Consider the following 20,652-nt stretch of genomic DNA (forward strand, 5'->3'; position numbering starts at 1 on the left):
TTCTTTACCCTGACCAGACGCCACTGAAGTTATTCCCTACATTACATTTGCAGCTTCTCATTTCTATTTAATCTTGATGATTTAAAAAAACAATCCTTTGGTCAAAGCCATCTATGCTCATTCATTTAGCCCACCTGAGTTGCTAACACATGTTTGTTCCTACTATGTATCGATGGGTAAGTTATGCCACTGTATGTTCACGGTAGCTGTGTAGACACAATCACTGAAATATAATTTGCACTATAATGGTGCTTTTGGCAAATTAAAGTTGATCAAAAAGTTAATTCTGATGTTTTCCTCCATTCAAGTAGTTGATAACAATCTATCAGTAAGGACATGTATTTCCTTTACTTATTCTCTAAAAACAAAACAATAATAAATTGGTCATTTTCAATCTACGACTGTTTGTGGGACACTGCTGTGCGCAATTGGCTCCCCCGTTCACCCACAAATATACAGTCAATTCACCTTACAGTATGTTCTGTGAAGCGCTTTGGGACGTCCTCCCGACGTGAAAAGCGCGATATCAAATGCAAGGATTAAATTAAATTAAATTATTTGAAATATCTTAAATATCTTTGAGTGCAATTTGATCTCCTAGATTGGAGTCTATACATTCTGAATAACTTCCCCCAGGTTTCAGGTTTGAATGAAATGGCAAATGGCTTTTCTGAAGTATGTGACTATTAGTAACACAAGATCAGGAGAATATGTGATTATACATAAACAAAAGGGTGAAATGATCAATAACAGTAAAGGCAATGCCTCACAAGATCGTTAAATATTTACAAAATGAAAATTAGATAAAATATTACAATTGGATGAGACTGCAATTGAAAGACTGTAATACATCAACCAGTTAACCACTTGACTGAAACTGATCTTTGCTCAATTTTTAATTGTTTTTCATTATAAAGGATCTCCCCAGGGCAAAAAAAAACAGACACACGTTCTTGCTGTGCTAAACTTGTGAATTTTTAAAGAAATCGATGTCTGTGAAAATGTTACTGACTGGGCCCAGGTTGTAATCATTATATAATCCTTATAATTTTTAACTGTTCAGCAGAAAGGATTTGACTCCAGGATTGGTCAATTTATGGTAGATTGATTAATTTCTGAACCTTCCAAAATACTGTACAGAGTGTTGAGTTTTATTTCCGAATAAGGCTAGTTCAAACACTCCGAGGTGCAGCCCTGCGTGAAGGAGCTATATAAATGCACATTGTTGTTGTTGTTATAGTTCAGTTGGCAGTCTTTGTAGTTGGTAAATTATCCCACTGTCCTTGTACTTGTGTCAGTTCAGACAAACTTATCACCCAGTTACGGAATCTGTAATGCATGATAAAGAACATTAATAAAGATCAGCAGTTGGTGAATGCATATTATCTTATAGTCATTGATTCATAGGAATAGGAACATGTGCAAGCCATTCAATCAAACCATTCTGGTCTACGATTTTATTAACTTGGCTCAGTTGGTAACACTCTTGCCTTTGAATAAGAAGGTTGTGAGTTCAAACCCCATGTTAGGACTTGGAACTCACGTCGTCCAGGCAGACACTCCAATACAGTGCTGGGGGAGTACTGCATTGCCAAATATGTTGTCATTTATTCCATGGATGTTCGTGGGACATTGCTGTGTACAAATTGGCTCTCATGTATATCACAGTCACAAATATGCAGGCACGGCATTTTTTAAAAATTGTGAAACAAAAATTTGAAACAAAAACTGTACATGTATGGAATTATGTGGATTTCTCAATAGTTTGGTTTGAAAGCTCTGAAGCATGGTGATGGATTTCCATTTGCGTCAGATTCCTGGCTGAGAATTTGTTTTAAAGTACAGTGAGTTAGTGAGTAGAATTTTGCTAAACATACATCTAGGGCCTGATCTGGTTCCTCAGTCTTTCCATTTTCTACAGCATCGTTCTGACCACAAGATGAAAGGAATGATTCTTCCCCTGTAACAGAATAAGATAAAACAATAAAAACACCTCTAGTGCCATCACAGCAGTGGAAACTGCATTAATATATTCAACTATTGTACTAATGAGAATTGGGCGGTGGAATGGATTAGGCTGGCTCAGTTGGTTCAAACCCCACATCAGGACTTGGAACTTATATTGTCTAAGTTGACACTCTGATGCAGTTTACTGCATTTTCCTTCGAATGAGAAGTTAACCCCAGTTTACAGTATATCCTGTGAAGTGCTTTGGGTCATCCTCCCAACGTGAAAATTATCAAATGTAAGAATTATCATTATTATTAGAACAGTCTTTCTTCAACTCTTGTGACCTGGATTTGAATCCAGCTCTAACTAATGCGATGAATATTCCCCCCTTTTCATGAAATGAGATTGTCTAGTATCACCCTGATCTCTAGTCAGTGTGAGTTCAATACACGAACACGCTCGCAAGATTACAAGGTTGGTTTAGCAGAAGAAGGCCCTTCAGCCCATCTGCAATGACTTGTCTTTGAGTGTTGTAATTCAAAACTGTTATACCGTAAATAATAATAATAACCCTTGCATTTGATATAGCGCTTTTCACGTCTTCTAGACATCTCAAAGCGCTTCACAGAATATACTGTAAAGTGAATTGACTGTATATTTGTGGGCGAGCGCGGCAGCCAATTCTGCACAGCAATGTCCCACAAACAGTCGTAGATTGAAAATGACCAATTTATTATTGTTTTATTTTTTGGAGGGATTATTATTAGGCGTGTGGAGTAAGGAAACTTGCCCAAGGTTTCGCCCTCTGCCTGGAATTGAACTCAGGTCTCTCGCTTGCAAAGCGAGTGCTCTAACCACTGAGCTACAGGACTCCACAAATGATTTGGGTCTTGTGGAATCTAAGACTTGTACATACCAGCCTCCATATAAGTTGGCTTTACAGAGAGGAGAGTCACCTGGTCTTTCTTGATAGGAGATCTAGATTAATTGGTGAAAAAATATATAATCAGTAGATAATCGCTTTTATATTATATTTACAACTGCTAGAGATGACTCTTCTGGCAAGTCACTGAGGCAACAACAACAACAACAACAAAATTACATTTATATAAACACATCCGAGGCACACTCCTTCACTTGTGCTGAATTAGCTGAGTTTCTCCTTCTACCCCTGTATATCTACATGTTTTAAATGTTTGTAAATGACTCCCATCTTTACCTTTCCTCCAGCTCTGCAAAATTGCCTGTCTCTACCATTATCTAACGCTCTTTGCATCTGAAACTCTCATTTATGGCTTTATCAGTTCCAGACTCAAATTTTCCAATACTCTGCTCACCAGCTATCCCAGCTCAACCCTTGACAAGCTATAGACTATGCAGAACCCTGCAAATCTCCACAATGTCCTGTAAACCTATTACCCTCTCATGCTCGCCCAGCTCCACCAGCTTCCTATCCCCACAGAGGATCAAGTCGCCCTTGCCTCCACGGTTTTGCTCCATGCTATCTCTGTGATATGCTGCGTGTCTACATGGCCACTGTCTCCTGTCCGTCAACTCTGACCTGCTTCATGCTTTCAGATCTCCTTCCAGCTTTGCCCCGTCATCTGCCACTTTGTCTCTGCTTCTTGAACTCTCTTCCTAAATTGTCTAACCTCCTTTCTCTTTTTGATTTCAAATCCCATCTGAAGACCCATCTCTTTGACTGTGACTGTGCCTTCGGCCACCTCCCCTCTACCCTGGAGAGGAGCTGACGTCACTTGCTATGGGTCCCCTCCACATGGAGTTTACTTGATCTGCAATGTTGGACTCAATTAAGTTAATTTGCTTTATTCCTGGCTGGCATGGACTGTTTCTCCTGTGCCCGCTACAGTATGTTTACTGCATTTCCCCTTCCCTTGCCTTGTTCAAGACCCATCTCAAGATCCTCCTCTTCAACCGTGCTTTCGATCACCTGGCTTCCCCCCCTGCCCTCCACCCTCCCCGATCCCGACCCCCAGCTCGGGTCCAAAACACTGACTGTCCAGCACCTTGGGATGTGCTCCCAATGTGAAAGGGCTATACAAATGTAATTTTGTTGTTGTGTTGAATGTAAGAATGAAAATACAGCTATTAGATTGGAGATTTTGCCTCATTTATCCCCATTTGCTGCATTGCATTTACAATCACAAGATCACAAGAGATGGATGAAGAAGGCCCTTTGGCCCATGTGATCTCATCCCTGCAGAATACCACCCTACCACCTTCCCACCACTGCATCAAGCTTTTTTATTAATCTAGTACCCTGGGCTCAACAACCCTTCAGGTTAACCTATTCAAGCTGTTAAGGGTAAAGATATATTTCCTGGTGTCTATTCTGAAATTGCCCTTTGCAACTCTAATCCTATACTCTTGTATAGGATTATATTATATTATAATCCTATACTTGTAATCATTGCTCATAGCTCATTCCTCTAATTCTGGGATCATCCTCGTTGGGACTATATAGCTTGAGTATGATGTATGGGGATCTAACCCTCTTGCCTTGTTAATTGTGCCTCACACTGTTTTGGCATAGTAAGCGATGAGTCAACTAGCACCTTAGATCTCTTTCAGCTTCCCCTTGACAAGCTCTATCCTATCTACAGAGTACATTAGTTTCCTATTCTTACTTTGCATATGATGTATCATTTGCATTTATCTGTATTGACAGTGGGTCCAAATTACCTGAGCAGCTTTTACGTTTTCTTTAGTTTTGTTCTTCCCTCTGGAGTGTTGGTGGATGGAAATGTCTGGCAATGTGATTGCAATGTGGGAGGCAATTTGGAACATAATTTAAGCATTTTTTTAAACCAGGATAACAATGATGGCAGCACAATGATACTATTGTAACATGATGTGATATGTGCTCTTTGTACAATAAGCTGCCTCAGTAATAATAAACCCATTGCCTTGCAGACTGATCCTGACACTATCAGTAACATCAGAACAGATAATATTTAACTATATAACTATAATGGACTTCACTATAGGCTTTATCTATCTCCAAATCATTATTCTTAAGGTTTACTCACATGTCAGATGTGCCATCATTTGTCTCTGTTTAAATAAAGAAAATGATTCAGGAAAAATGCAGGTGAAATGAAAACATGCCACGCTTTAGAACATTAAAAGATATGGGGCAATTCAACATGGCCACTTTAAAAAATCTGCCAAAAATCATAATTTCTAATCTCAAGAGATATGTGGCACAGAAGATTAAATGCATTTTATTCATCTACAAATACACGGTTGCTACATTTTACAGTAAATCTTATGAAGCACTTTGAAATGTTCCAACATATCAATGAAATTACAGGTAAATATATCAATACATTTACATTAACAAGAACCAAAAACAAACCTAGCTATTTCTGGATACAATTTACTGGCTGCTAACATAGTGATCCAAAGGAGACCGGTCACAAATTCTGTAAATAACCTATGTATATTCCATCTGCAACAAGCAGAACGTTACTGTTAAATGAATGCATCACTATTAATATATTAAGGAACGACAAACTGCTCTTTATACTTTTTTGCAAATATTTTCAGACAAAATACTGAAAAGTACAAGTTGCTGCACCTTGCTTTTTCTGCCGATAGTTTCTGCACATACAATTTTGGCACTTTTTGCACTTCAGAACAATCAGGCTGATAAGAATTCCCATGGCAATTGTTAGGAGTAACACCAAAATGATGTTTTCTGATATGAGAGAAACAAGAACAGTATTAATCTTAAGTTTCAACCAAAACAGCGAGCATGTTTGAAACGAAAATCACAACTACTGAAAAAATACAGATAAACATAAGCATCATTATTACTGCAGCTAATAACATGAACCCCATTAATACTGCAGCTAATAACATGAACCACATTAATACTGCAGCTAATAACATGAATACATTTGATACATCTCAACATTCGGTTTGCTTTATTTATTGACACAGAGCATTGTTGCGAGAGCTTCAATTTATTGTCAATCAGGACCCCCAGGTCCCTTTTATTTTCCAGGCAGATTATTTTCCTTCCGTTCAAATAATAGTCCTGATAATCGATACTGTTGTTATAAAACAATAGTTGTTCTTGTGTTTGTCACTCACTTTTGAAGAAACTTGTTATATCACACTTTCCACATTATAAGTAGCACAGTGTAATGGTAGAACAAATGTCCATGGAGATTTTGTCCGCTGTTGTTTGGATTTAGGAATAATAATTGACACCTGATTGATGAAGAATAGAATGTAAAATTAATGGTTCTTACGAGGACCTGAAGGTCTGAGTTGTGAAGGTACAAATAAATCAGAAACATTCTTGAGAGTGTCATTCGTAGATGAAAATGTTCCTAGTAATTGTAAAGATAATACATGTCATATAGAATCACATTATAGGGCTGAAATATAATAGTCAGGATTTGCAAAACATTAGTAAACCTTGTAACTATTTGTCACTTTACATATATTTAAGTGGAAACCTTGAGCCCAAATTTCAACCAGTCTTAGCCGTTAAAATCATTTTGTCTTGAAATTTAAGATTGTCCAAAAATGTGGATGATTCTTAATTTGGGATTAACTGGATTATTGAGGCATTCCTTGAGACTAACACAAGGGAGGGGGATTAATTAGTAAATAGAGAACGAAGAGCAAAATGCCAACTCGCCACAGCTGTCAGATTCGCTCTCTTGCTTTTCACGTTCTGCAGTTTTCAGAATTTGCAATTAGTTGTTTTACAAATGAGACAGGCGAGAGGATAGCTTACCAGAGATCAGGTCAGAGAGTAAATAATTTGACAGCTGTTGAGAGGGTACATTACCAGAGAGCAGGTGAGAGGGAGGTGTTATCAATACAGTTTTTGAACAAAATTTGATAAACTCTGGAACTCTGATTCAATATCTCCACCCTCTCTCTGATACAGTTACTTTTCAACATCCCATACAGCAATACCTCAGACTCAGAGGAAGGAACAGGCTGATCTCCCGGGTGACACAGCTGCTACAGTTTACCCAACGCAGTGAAGTGCTCCCTGGTATCGTGTCTGCCGATTACCTCCCCCTCCCCAAACACACACACAACCCCTGACCTTTCCCCTCTCATCCCACTCACCTCGCCCCAGATCCCACTCACCCCCCCCCATCCCACTCCATCAGAAAATATTCCCCTTGGAGCTCTTTGTGCTGACACTTGGACTCACATTGTGAATTATTAAAGAAATCGTAGCCAAGGAGAGGCATTGCGATGGGGAAAAGGGAGAATCTCGCCAACTAATTGGAAATTGAAACTCCATTAACTACAAGTCAATTTTTGGATGGGCATCTTAATGACCAAGCAGAAACCTTCTCTCGTGTTCATTTCATCTGCTTTACTTTGATTTCACATTGCTGATTTTTTACGGAATCTGCCGTGTTTCATATAATCCACAAACTCACCACAGGCTGTGTACAACAAACATAAATATTAATCCTGCAATATTACAGATATCTTTTATAAAAAACAATGTAATCAGCTTGAATGGAGTTTGACCAGTAAATAGTTTTTTTTTCATTTGTCCTGAAAGCCAGAAAAAGCAAAGTAATTCTCCTGCTTCTTTCCAATCAAGTCTTTTGAAAGCCATTGGTTAATCTTATTTGCAGCAAACAATGCTGCATCAAATAATTCACTAAACTATCTGAAGGATAGTGAAAGAGTACTGTGAGAGGGAACGAATAATAGGCAATGAACATTACTGGTGTCTTCCTCTTTAGTCTTATTGGTTTGATGTTCATCAGACTACAACAACAACAACAACAAGATTCCATTTATATTATTATTAGTCAAGGAGGTTCAAAATTTGAATAACAAATAAGACACATGAAATGTACAGCTATAACTACACATAAGATGCCTTTATATTGTTTTAATGTAATGCCTCTCACAAGCACTTAAGATTGCAGCCAAATACCTCCGGAGAACAAAACAATTCCTAACAGAAGCTCATTACGAACATTAAAGCTTTCTTCACACGCCATAGCAGCTTATGTTAAAAATCTCCAAATTTGTTTTAATTGATATGCTTGGTGTGAATAGTTACTGTGTGCGGATGTTATTGTGTCTATTATAAATTCCGTATTGAGTTCTCAAAGAAGCCCAGTTGTGTTAGCAATTCTGATTTATAAAATCGCTTGAATGGATTTTATTTATCCATCTATTCACTCACTTTTTTAGGTAAAGATTTGGTGCCAAATTACTCATATTAATGCATTACATGTCAATCACTAGACTTGATGGAGATTACAACTCATTCTGTTACCTCCTTAGGTGGTGTGAAGTGAATGTTTTGTGAACGCCACTTTTCTGTGACACCAGATATGCCATTGCTCACCTGCTGTTGTGGAAGAGTTGTAGCTTATATCCATGAGAGCAGATGTAGTCAGCTTGTCAGAATTCAACTGAACCTCTGTGGTAATAATAATAATATTTTTATTAATAAACACAATATGTTTGAACTTCCTAAAATAACTACTTTTTGCAGGAGGTTGATATTTTGTTCATCGGGTATTTTGTCAAGCCATTTCTGAATAGTCTTATTGTTTGTTTCATACTGACACATATATCCACATTCAATTTGTAGATTGATATATTTTCTGAACTCTATTTCTTTATTTCTTACATTGCAATTACGTGGGATAGCCACATCAATAATACTACATGTTAATACCAGTAATCCTTGCATTTGGTGTAACTCTTTTCATGTAGGGAAAATGTTTCCCAAAACATTTCACAGGATTTACTGTGTTTGTAGGTGATCGTGGCAGCCCAATTGCGCACAGCAAGGCCCCACAAGCAGCCATGAATAATGAATAATATTATTTGGGGGATTGTTGGCCTAAACACCAGGAGAAACTCTCTTCTCTTTAGAATAGTGTCTTGGGATCTTAATGTTGACTTGAACAGGCAGACGGCACCTCAGTTTAATGTCACATTTGAAGGATGGAACCTCCGAGTGCCAGCAACCCAGCCAGGCTGATACAATTAAAAGAAAAGGTCATAAATATCATTATTTGGCATTCTTTTCTGAATCTCAGTCTTGTTCCCATTTAATAATAATAATCCTTGCATTTGATATAGCTCCTTATCATGTCTTCGAATTGTCTCAAAGCGCTTCAAATATATAATACACTGAAAGCCGTTTAAACCAGGCACATCGGGACCATACATTTTGTCCGATTTACCAGGCGTCCAGAGTTAACCTGCATCTGGCTAAAGCGGTTTCCACAGTATTATTATAATAATAATCCTTTCCAATCTCTTCTAGCCCATTTATATCAATGCACTGAAAGTCAGCAGGTCTGTGCACTACTAACATTGGCATCAGTGCACTGAAGGAATGAGTCACACAGTATCAGGTTTTCCTGCTCCCCAATGAGGTCAGTCACCTTTAACTGCACATAATTAAGGCAGGAACGGTGAAACACACATTGTTAATACCAAAATTGCTCAATTTCATCAATATGGTTGGAGGCAAATTTTCAACATCTTACCCTCTGAAATTACCTCTTCACATTCTCCAACTCTGACAATACAGCATAGTTGCAGCACTACATTGAAGTGTTATCTTAGACAATATGTAATTCAAGACCCAACATGGGGCTTGAACGCAGAATCTTCTGAACTCAGAGATGAAAGTGTTATGAACTGAACCAGCCTGACACAAGAAGATGGAGCAAGGAAACAACACAATTGCTTTAAAGCATCTTATCTTTGCAGAGAGGAAATTGTGCAGATTTCAAACAAACCACTTTACCAGTTGATGCTGCTCCATTTGTAGTAGGTAGGGAGGCTGTCTTCTGTTCACCAGCTGCAGTGGTAGTTACTGTAATAAGAGGAGAGCAAATTGAAAGTTTATCAATCCATTTTAATGTAAAGTAGATCACCAAAGTCAGAGTTAGCCAGATACTGGCACACACGGAGACAGAAGTGTGCAGTATACGTGCTACTATCATCTCTATCGTGCACATACTTAGCTTTCTCTGCAACAGCTTTGAACCTACCATGAGGCCTCAGCTCAGTCTTCCTTTGTTCATTGGATTTCCTAGGCCACAGACTACTATTCTCAGAGTGAAGAGATGCAGGTACAAAGCACCTTCAGCTTTATATTCTTGCATCTTCTTGCACTTATATAATGCCTTCCACGCAGGGTAGCGTCTCAGAGCACTTAACAGTGGGGGAACCTGGTCACAGATAGAGAGGACTTTGACAAGCACTGTGACTTTGACAAGTGCTGTCTCTCTGCTGTGGTCAGGGTGAAAACCAGACTGCAGGGGCTCGAGGAGGGAGTGGAGGGAAAGGTGTGACCCAAGTTGACCTGCAACAATGCGTTCTGGGTCATTGGCAAGGGAGGGTAGGTTGGAAATGGGATGGTAGTGTGAGAGATTAGAGGGATTGAGGGTGGGATTTTTGAGGAGGGGTGTGATAACAGGGGTTTTCAGTGGGAGTGGAATAGAGCCTGAGGAGAGAGATTGGTTGACCTTGTCGGCCAGCATCGACGAGAGGAGGGGGAATTCAGTGACCAGTAGCTGGGTGGGGAGGGGGTCGAGGCAGCAGGTGGTGAACTTCATCTGGGTGATTGTGGTTGAGAGGGAGGAGGGAGAAATGGGGCAAAGGAGTGTAAGGAGGGGGGAATGGCAGGAGCCATGGTGGAGGGAGAAGGCAGTGTGGATGGTCTGGGTGGGGTGGAAGGGTATTGGTGCGGGGAGAGGATGATGCAGCCAAATGGATGTTTTCAAATTTTGAAGCAAAGAAGTAGGACTTCTTCTCACTTGGCGTTTGATGTGAAAATAGAGGGGGCTTGAGGGGGTGCACGGAGGAGGTGATGGACAGTGGAAAACAGTGCCTTTGGATTGTTGTTTGTCTCCAGGATGACTTTGGAGTAAAAGTCAGTTTTGGCCTGTGAAAGGGAGAGGCGCGAAGTGCAGAGGTGCTCAAGCCACAGCTGACAGTGAATCGTGAAGCCAGATTTCTGCCATCTGCACTCGAGCATCCGGATTAGGGTTCCTAAGTCCTCCCTCTTGTCAATCAATCAATGGCTGTCTGCCTGGCTCAGTCAGTAGCACCTAAGTGAGGTTTCCTTTGAGCTGATCTGGTGACATGTTTGGCAATGGAATTTCAGAATCAAGATAGTCTTCTGTGGTCGTCTCAGGGATCCCATTCCAAGGCCAGGAGGGTTCACAGTATTCCAGGGCACTGCTGATGACAGCACAGCAAGCCTGGCTCATCTTCCCCACTCAACGCCTGTTAACCCCGCAAGCCAACGCCCTAACGGGTGGGTTGCCCTAGCTGGACAAGCAGCAGGAAAGCTTACCAGGCAGTGATCTCACAGGCAAACTATGTAGTTTTAGGTGGTTAGACTCCAGCAGTTACCCCAGCACACACTCCGGGGTCCCCAAACCTTGGCTCTTGCTAATTTGTGCCTCATACTTTCTGGAATTAGATAAGCAGGATGAGCTAATAAATATCTCCAAAATTTCCATGTATAGGTGGGATGTATGGAATTCTCAGTTTGGTGTGGGATACTCTTAAGCATGGTAATGGTTTGCGGATGTGCTGGATACTTGTCTGACAAAAAAAATATGCCATTCTCTTCTCTGAGACAGAAGTTGTGGGTTCAAGTTCTACAGGTTAACAGAAGCTGAGTGGGATGACTCCCTTTCCCCAGTGACTGGTCTGCCCTTTTAAGTCCTGCTGATGAGCCAGCCTGGTTGTGCTGTTATCAGCAATGCCCTAGAATACTGTGGAATTTTAACCTCACAGTCTTGGCTGACACTTCGATATAGTGTAGGGGTGTGCAATATTGTTGGAGGTTCTATCCTTCAGATGAGATGTTAAACCGAGATCCTGTGTGTTGTGGCAGCCATGTTATACACAGCAATGTCCCACAACAGTCATTAAGCGAATGATTAATTATATTTGGGGAATTTAGGGTCACATCACTGGAGGAAACTCGTTGTCCCATGGAATCTTTAACGTCCACCTAAACAGGAAGGTGGGATCTCAGTTTGACTTATCATCCAAAGAATAGCAATTCTGACAACACAGCACACCCACAGCACTGGGTTGCAGTGTCAGCTTGGACTGTGTTCTCATTAGTGACGCAGACACCATTCAGAGTAGTAGTTGATCGCATAGTTTGATATCATTCAATTTCACTTGGGAAATGGCACAAGCACGCAGTCACGCAACCAGACGTTAGCATATTTCAACTGAACTACTTCATCCAAACCGATCTTATGATCTGTGAATGGTACATTAATGAGCTGCTGTGTAAAATACACATGGGAAAAATAGGGTACTATTTACTTTTTAGTGCATTTATCTCATTGTTTGTGTGGCATTAATCCACAACTGTTTGTGAGATACTGCTGTGCATAATTGGCTGCCGCGTTTCACCCACAAAATATACAGTCAATTCACTTCACAGTATATTCTGTGAAGTGCTTTGATACATCTCAACAACATGATAAAGCGCTATATTAAATGAAAGGATCATCATTATTATTAGAGGTGCAGGCACTGATGGTTCTGTGCCACGTTTTATCCACCCACCACTTTGTGGAGACCTGTAGCTTAGTGGTTAGAGCACTCGCCTCGCAAAGTGAGGCAGGGTGAAACATTGGGCAAGTTTCCTTACTCCACACACCTGTGGTTACCTAGCAGTAACCCGGTTGCTAGTCGATTGACAGGACACTTTTCCAGGGGTAATAATCCCTTCTAAAAAAAACTAATAATAATCTGGTCACTCAATCTATATCAAATGCAAGAATTATTATTTTCCTTTTCACAATTTTATTGAAAACGTATCCAGAGCAAGAGAACTGGCATCCAATATATTATCACAAGCATAGAGTCCCTCAGTCAAACAACTATTATCGGAACACATTACCATGCATTCCAGCCTGCATTCAATATCAACTCTCTGCAGAAGCAATGGGAAATGGTATCAAGGGCTGAGATAACTGGCAAACTATAATGAAAAAGCAACAATAATACCACTTTGAATTTTCAAGCCTCACTCTGGTGACCAATTGGTATTATATTGAAGCCTCGCTTCAGGACTTGTATTCAAGATGTATTCAAGCCGCTCATCAGGATTGGAGCTCACAATCTAGGCTGAGACACCAGTGCAAAACTGAGGGAGTACTGCATTTTGGAGGTGTCGACCTTCAGATCAGATAATACTTGAGGTCCAATCTGCCTGTTGAGATGATATTAAAGATTCCATAGCACTATTCGAAAGATAAGGGAGTTTTGACCAGGCAGTCAAAAATGGTCATTCATGTCATGGCTGTTTGTGGGAGTTGCTATGCCAAAATTTGACTACTATGTTCCCTGTAAATTACATAATCACTTCACTTTTCAGAAAAAACCTCTTCGAAATGCTTTGAGACATTTTGATTTGATAATAATAACTTGCACTTATATTGCGCTCTTCAGAAAGCTTCTCGGGGTACTATGGTACAATATTAAATGCAGTGATTATTTATTAAAATCTGTGTCTCTTTTGGATAACCCATTAAACCAAACAAAATGAAACTATTAATCTTTCTCTGCCAGGCCTGGGTAGGGCAAGTTTCCGCTAAATCTGACATTCCTAGTTAATACTGGTGGGTAGTGGTTTTCTTGATGTGACTGATGAATCAAAGTTTATTTTTGGTGAAAAACAGGCAACAACTGATAGTTTTGGACAGCAGCCAGCAGAACAAACTAAATAATAATAATAATCCTTGCATTTGATATAGCGCCTTTTCACGTCTTCTAGACGTCCCAAAACACTTCACAGAATATACTGTAAAGTGAATTGACTGTACATTTTGTGGGCGAAACGCGGCAGCCAATTGCACACAGCAGTGTCCCACAAATAGTCGTGGATTGATTGAACAAATTATTATTATTTTATTAGTTCTTTTTAAGGGATCATTACCACCAGATATGCGATCCACCAATTGACTAACAACCGGGTTCCTACTTACCGCTAGCTAAACAAAAGGCATGTGGAGTAAGGAAACTTGCCCAACATTTTGCCCAGCCCGGGAATCAAACATTTTTCAGGTCCTCTCACTTGGGGTTACCAATCTCACTGTTAAGATTAGGAGCTGATGGAAGTGAACAGGATGAAGACAAAATACTAGTTCTTTACTACGACAAGCATTCACAAAGGCTGCTCGTTTAAATAATGCGTGCGATTGTTCCCTTGTTAACTAAACTAAACCAAGTAGAACAGGACAGACAACTCGCTCACTTCAATTCGAAGCAATTCTCTCTCTCTCTCATTAAAATAGGATATTCACTCACTTGATTCATCCCAACCCATGCTAGTTAATTCTACCGTTCCCCCAAGTGTGTATGATTTGAGGCCTCAAAATTTGACGGCATCAAAAATTCACAAATACGGACACAATGTATCTTTCTCCCCACCTCCCCCCCAAAAAGAAACACCCCATTTTGATAATTTCTGGTCAACAATCCTGCATTTGCATTTGTGACCAATTTACAACTTCCCTCAATTCTTTCCCTTTCAGGAGACTTGCCAGTGAAAGGCAGAGAGTTGAGTTAAACAGTTAAACAGTTAAATAGCATCTATCGGGAAAGGAAAGTGAGTCCAGGACCCTTCGCCAGAACTCTGCGGTAAATGGAATCTTAATTGTGTTCTAACGAAGGGTGGTGGACCCGAAATGTTGACTCACTTTCCTTTCGCCATAGCTGCTGCCTGACCTACTGAGTGTTCCCAGCGACTTCTGTTTTTGTTTCAGATTTCCAGCATCTGCAGTACTTTGCGTTTTGTCAAAGAGTTAAACAACTGTTTTGGGAAAAGCAGGAGCAAAATGGAAATGCACATATATAGCAGAACAGCTATGTGGCATCAGTTCAGTTATATTTGATCCTTTCTGTACTGAGAGCAGAGTAATATCTTGGCTTTGATCGGAAGTAACGCTCATGATGTTTGTCTGACAAAACAGGAAACAGTTGTTTTTACTCCCTATCAGCAGGGCCACCTTTGCCCTGTGAAGCAAATGCCCATTATATTGAATTGGTGCGCAGGCAGTTTCAGAGAAAGTAACAACAACATATTTGTAGAATACAGAAAAATAAACTACATCAATTTATGGTACCTTTAAAATCTTTATGTGCCACATTGGGACTAAAATTCCATTTTGTTTAAAGTGTCAGCCTTGGCTATGTTGATAACACTATTATTTCTGAGTCCAAAGGTTGGGGATTCAAGACTCATGTCAGGACTTTGAGCTCACACTTTGAGCTGACGTTCCAGCGAAGACCTGGCGGCGCACTTCATTTTTCTTCTAAATTATCCTAAACCGAAGTCCCCTCTGCCTGTTCAGGTGAACATTAAAGATCCCACGGCACTATTTGAAAAGAGAAGCATGTATCTTGGCAAAGATACACAGGTAATTGATAATTTACTCCATTGTTGTTTGTGGGACATTGCTGTGTATAATTTAACCTGCAGTTCCACCTAGAACATTATTACCTTTCATTGTTTATTCACATGTAGATTTCATAGGGTCTGTACTAACATTTTTCATGTTTTGCAACCAAGCAGCTAGGCTTGACATATAGTGTACTTGTTGTTTCTGAAGATGGTAATTGTGTGAGATGCCTCCAGGTTTGTCTTCGTCAGTCGGGTGGCTCCAAGCTTTTATTTTTTGTTAGCCGAGTAACAGTGTCTAAGAGTATCCAAACCAGACTGAGAGGTGACAATGCTTGGCAACGGATAGGAAACAGGATGTTGAGCTATGTTGTAGCTTCTTACACAGGTTGTAAAAATCTCTGGTCAGTATGCACCTCGTGTACTACATACAGTTCTGGTCATTGCTACATAAAGGAGTTGCCCAGCCCCAGAGACAGTGCAGAGGAGAGCAAGAAGGATGATCCCTAGTGTAAGAGGAATGAGCTATGAGCGTTGCCATCTATTGTAGAATCAGAGAAGTCTCCTTGTGTCAATGCATACATCAACAACAACAACAATAAAATCACATTTGTATAGTGCCTTTCACGTCGGGAGGACGTCCCAAGGTGCTGGACAGTCAGAGTTTCGGATCTGAACTGGGGATTGGGATTGGGGAGGGTGGAGGGCAGTGGGGGAAGCAGGGAGATCGAAAGCACGGTCGAAGAGGAGGGTTTTTGATGGGTCTTGAAGGAGGCAAGGGAGGGGGCGAGGCGGAGGGAGTGCGGGATGGAATTCCAGAGGTTGGGGGCAGAGTGGCTGAAGGCCCGCCCGCCAATGGTGGGGCGAGCAAGGCGGGGGATGTGAAGCAGGCCGGAGCCCGCTGAGCAGAGGCAGTGAGCAGGATGGTAGGGAGTTAGGAGTCACAGATGTAGTTCTTTCCAGATTTAGATAAGCAGGATGCAACAACAACTTGCATTTACATAGCCCCCCTAACGCAGGGTAGGGTCATGCAGTGGCGGAGCACGACACCGAGCCAGGGCGAGTGGGGAAGTGACCATAGGCAAGGTTGAAGAGGAACGTCTTCAGGCATGTCCTGAAGATGGGAAAGGAAGGAGCAAAATGGAGTTAGATGAAGAATGTTTCAGAGTTTCGGGGCACAGAGGCTGAAATAGATCTGGGAGCCAGGGGAGCCTGGCTAGTACTATTTGAACTATTTGGTGTGATGGGGGAACGGGGTTTAGTATGGGTGAGTATGTGGGTGGTGGAGTTTTGAATTAACTGGATCCTGTGCATGGTGAAGCTGGGGAGACTGGCAAAGAGAGAATTCGAGAAGTCGAGTCGGGAGGTGACAAACACATGGATGAGTGCTTCGGCTGTGCCTGGACAAAGTATGGTCGGAGGCGGGCAATGTGGCGGAGGTGGAAGAAGGCGGTCCTGGTCAGAGACCAGATGTGGGTAAGGAAGAACAGCCGCAGGTCGAACCTGATGCCTAGGTTGCGTTCCGGTTTGGTGAGTCTGAGGGAAAGGCTGGGGAGGTTGAGGAGGTTCGAGTCGCAGGACAGAAGATATTGACTGGGCCAAGGAGTATGGCTTACGTCTTGTCAATATTTAGGTATAAGACATTTGTGCTCATCGAGGCCCTGATGTCTGCCAGACAAGCCGACAGAACATCGGTGGACCTGGGGTCGTGGCTGGAGAAGAAGTAAATTTGTGTATCATCTGCACACATGTGGAAGTTTACCCCATGTCTACAGATGACATTGCCAAGATAGAGCATGTAGATGAGGAAGAGAAGGGGGCCAAGGATGGAGTCTTGGGGTACCCCGCAGCTGACGGGGCAGGAGGCAAAACTGTTTGAAGTGACAAAATGGAGGTAATTTGTTAGGTACAACAACAACAACAAAATTACATTTGTATAGCGCCTTTCATGTCGGGAGGACGTCCCAAAGCGCTGGACTGTCAGTGTTTTGAACCGAAACTGGGGGTCGGGATTGGGGAGGGTGGAGGGCAAGGGGGCGGGGGGCAGAAGGGTGATCAAAGGCACGGTCAAAGAGGAGGGTCTTGAGGTGGGTTTTGAAGGAGGCAAGGGAGGGGGTGAGGTGGAGAGACTGTGGGATGGAGTTCCAGAGGGTGGGGACAGAGTAGCTGAAGGCCCGTCTGCCAATGGTGTGGTGGGCGAGACGGAGAATGCGAAGCAGCCCAGAGCCTGCTGAGCGGAGGGAATGGGCAGGTTGTAAGGGGTTAGAAGGTCACAGCGGTAGGGGGGAGCAAGGCCATGGAGGGCTTTGAAGATAAGGACTAGGATCACGGAGCCTAGTGCGGGAGAGGACATGGGCTATAGAGGTGTAGATAATCTGCAGCGTATGGTGGGAGGAGTTGGGGAGGCCGATAATCAGGGAGTTTGCATAATCAAGGCTGGATGTTACGAATGCATGTATAAGGGTTTCAGTGGTGTGAGACACTGGTGGAGCCGGGCAATGTTGCGGAGGTGGGGGAAGGCAGAGCGGGTCAAGGCACGGATGTGGGGTAGAAAAGATAGTTGACGGTCAAACAAGATGCTAAGGTTCCGGACTGGCTCAGTGAGGTGGAGTGTGCAACCGTGGATGGTGATGCTGTCAGCGCCTGAGGTGAATCAGGAGAGCCTCGGTTTTGTTGACGTTCAACTGAAGAAAGTTACCTCTCATCCAGGACTTGAACCAGGCGAGTGCAGTCCCACTTAGGTAGATGAGGAAGGAGAGGCAGTGGATGAGGATAGTGTGATCGACTGTGTTGAACGCGATGGAGAGGTCTAGGAGGAAGTCTCTCCAGGGAGATAGTGTGCGTTCCATTCCAACAAATTAGCTCTGGAATTTCCATGTGCAGGTGGAAATCTCAGCTTGGTTTGGATACTCTTAAGCATGGTGATAGGTTTCCGCATGTGTCAGACACCCGGCTGACCAAAAAAAACTGTGACAGGCTGACACCTGATACCTATTATATAAAAAATCCAGGGACTGACTTTGAGCGCTCAGCTGTACTTTGCAGAGCTATTTCTTCTTTCCTGTCACAACATGTGTAAATGGCAATTGTCAGAGTCTGCATTAAATACTTATTGCACTATGGCACTGAGACAACATATCCCCGTATGAGGAATCTTATTAAAGTGCAGGTTGAGAGTGAGTACACTCTATCCACGTGCTGTTCTCACACAACAACACTGCTCTGAATCTTTTCTGTCAGTGCATTCAACTTTTAGTTATTTTGTATTTAAAACAAGAAAAAAAAAGTAAAACATGTAAGAATAATACTGAGCGGGAAGAGAAGGAGAATGAAGGAAAGTACTGTTGATCCAAAGTAGTTTGCCTAGGAACAATAAAGCAGAAATTCCATAGACTGAGAAAAGCGGACAGCTGGAGATCAGTGCAGCAGATGCCAACCTCAGTATGATAATAATAATTCTTGCATTTGATATTATGTTTTATTACATTGTCAAAATGTTTCAAAGCACTTCACAGAATTTACTGTAAAATGTAGCGAGTAAATTTGTATGCAGATGTGGCAGTCAATTTGTGTGCGGCAGTGTCCCATAATCAGCTATGAAGCGAATGATCAATTTTATCTCCCTTCACTTTTCAAACAGTGACATGGGATCTTTAACGTCTACCTGAACAAGCCGACAGGACCTCGGTTTAACATCTCACAATAATAACTCATCTCTGAGAATGCAATGCTCCCCCAGCACTGCGTTGGAGCGTTAGCCTGGACTTTGAGAGTTCAATGGTTTGCCTCGGAATACTACCAAATGAGCCAGGATGACAGCCTAAGATCTCTTTAGGGTCTAATCTTGTGCTCTTCTTAAATGTGCAAACAGTTAGAAATTAATTTGTGATCACCAATGTGAGTAAGAGGCAATGGAAGTTCATAAAGAATCTGATCTTGTAGAATTGCAGTCAGAACCTCGGTTGAATTTGCAGGGATTGTCCAGTAACTAACTACATACAGCCTGCGATCAGAATGTGAAGACTGCAAATTAAATCATTACAACTCCTCATTCACCCACAACAATAAATGCCTATAGACAGTAGCATTGCAGTTCTAATAATTGATGCTTAGTAGCTGGAGAAACAACTGAAAGGAAATAACTGTCTTACCTCCAAACAGCTCACAAGAACTTAGAAGCAAAAGAACAGCAAGAGCTAAGGACTTCATGATTCTGTGCCCTTGTCCTGAGAGCCAAATGTTGCTCTTTTCCCAGTGATGTAATGTAGAGTAGCAGAAAAGCTTCAGCACAAACCCTGGCCACTCCTGATTATTTTGGGACTTCCTTTGATAAAGAACAGAGGAAATACACTTATTCCCACTGAGAATTCAGCTGAAGGAGTATTTCTGCTTAAGCTTTTTATGGTTCGTTTTCTCTCCGGGAGAGTTGTTGTGGATCAGAAAGGGGCTGTGATTTTTTTAAACTAAGGATGGCAACTGCAGCAAGTACATATTCTGACAATACCCCTCGGCTCATTATACGCCAAGGTCTTTTAAAATCCAATTAGTCGCAAAGTGTATGTCAAAAGAAAATACATGAGCTGCACTTAAATACTAAACTTCTAATGTTACATAAGATCCCTTTTGTTGCATGTAATGGTAATGTGGGTTTTGTAGGCTGTGCATAATGTCTTGACCTAATGAGGTGAGAAATATCTAGTCAGTCTGGCCTTTCAGCCCAGAGTTTCGCAGATTGAATTCACTTGGCTAAAGTTTACTTGGCTGTCACTGAGAGCAGAGCACAAGCAATTGCTTGATACTGTCCATGGTTCTCCCCCTGCCCCTAAAACACTGGATAAACTGAACTGTTACATCTGCTTCAACAAATTCCAGGCTTAATTGTTTTTAATTGTAGTGACCTAATTATTTCATGCCATGGCAAAAAAAACATCTGATTATGTGGGAAGAGAGAGGTACTGTCTGCCTACATTAGTCCTGAACGTTGCTTCAAACTGACCGTACAAACTTCTGACCCAGCCTGCAAAGATGGTTTAACCCTTAGAGAAATGGTGTAATGTATCCAGGCAGATAATATTCACATTTACTGGATAATAATAAATAATAATCTGTGCATTTGATATAGTGCCTAACCATGTTGTTGGACCTTCTCAAAGCGTTTCACAGGATTTACTATAAAGAACAGTTCCTTGTATTTGTGGACGAATGCAGCAATCAATTTTCACGCAGCAATGTCCCACAAACAGCCATGACCATTTTATTTCATGGATAAC

The 20,652-nt window shown here is 41.5% G+C and overlaps 1 protein-coding gene across 5 annotated transcripts; it reads right to left on the reverse strand.

The window, feature by feature from the left end:
* Positions 1-529: 529 nt before the first annotated feature.
* On the reverse strand, positions 530-19,739 carry LOC121849543. Of its 5 annotated transcripts, none has more exons than XM_042337165.1 (9): positions 19,534-19,739; positions 9,746-9,814; positions 8,324-8,398; positions 6,231-6,311; positions 5,552-5,671; positions 5,001-5,025; positions 2,907-2,928; positions 1,878-1,960; positions 530-1,329 (listed from the first exon to the last, which is right to left on the reverse strand). In XM_042337165.1, exons 1-8 carry the CDS (start codon positions 19,589-19,591, stop codon positions 1,916-1,918), a joined length of 495 nt encoding a protein of 164 aa, XP_042193099.1. In that variant the 5' UTR covers positions 19,592-19,739; the 3' UTR covers positions 530-1,329; positions 1,878-1,915. The 5 variants fall into 5 exon arrangements, with proteins under 5 accessions (XP_042193099.1, XP_042193093.1, XP_042193087.1 ...); XM_042337159.1 differs by having other exon boundaries at positions 2,867-2,928; XM_042337153.1 differs by lacking the exon at positions 530-1,329 and having other exon boundaries at positions 1,603-1,960; positions 2,867-2,928.
* Positions 19,740-20,652: the final 913 nt, after the last annotated feature.

The sequence above is a fragment of the Callorhinchus milii genome, unplaced genomic scaffold (assembly GCF_018977255.1).
Source record: "Callorhinchus milii isolate IMCB2004 unplaced genomic scaffold, IMCB_Cmil_1.0 Scaffold1, whole genome shotgun sequence".
Lineage (NCBI taxonomy): Eukaryota > Metazoa > Chordata > Chondrichthyes > Chimaeriformes > Callorhinchidae > Callorhinchus > Callorhinchus milii.

Excerpts from the sequence above, each read along its gene's own strand:
- LOC121849543 (XM_042337153.1), bottom strand. The coding sequence starts at position 19,591 with ATGAAGTCCTTAGCTCTTGCTGTTCTTTTGCTTCTAAGTTCTTGTGAG. Across the intron at positions 5,672-6,230 it reads ACTCAGACCTTCAGGTCCTC|AAAACATCATTTTGGTGTTA; the intron begins GTAAGAACCATT and ends CTCTCATATCAG. Across the intron at positions 1,961-2,866 it reads GCCAACTTATATGGAGGCTG|GGGAAGAATCATTCCTTTCA; the intron begins GTATGTACAAGT and ends ATTCTGTTACAG.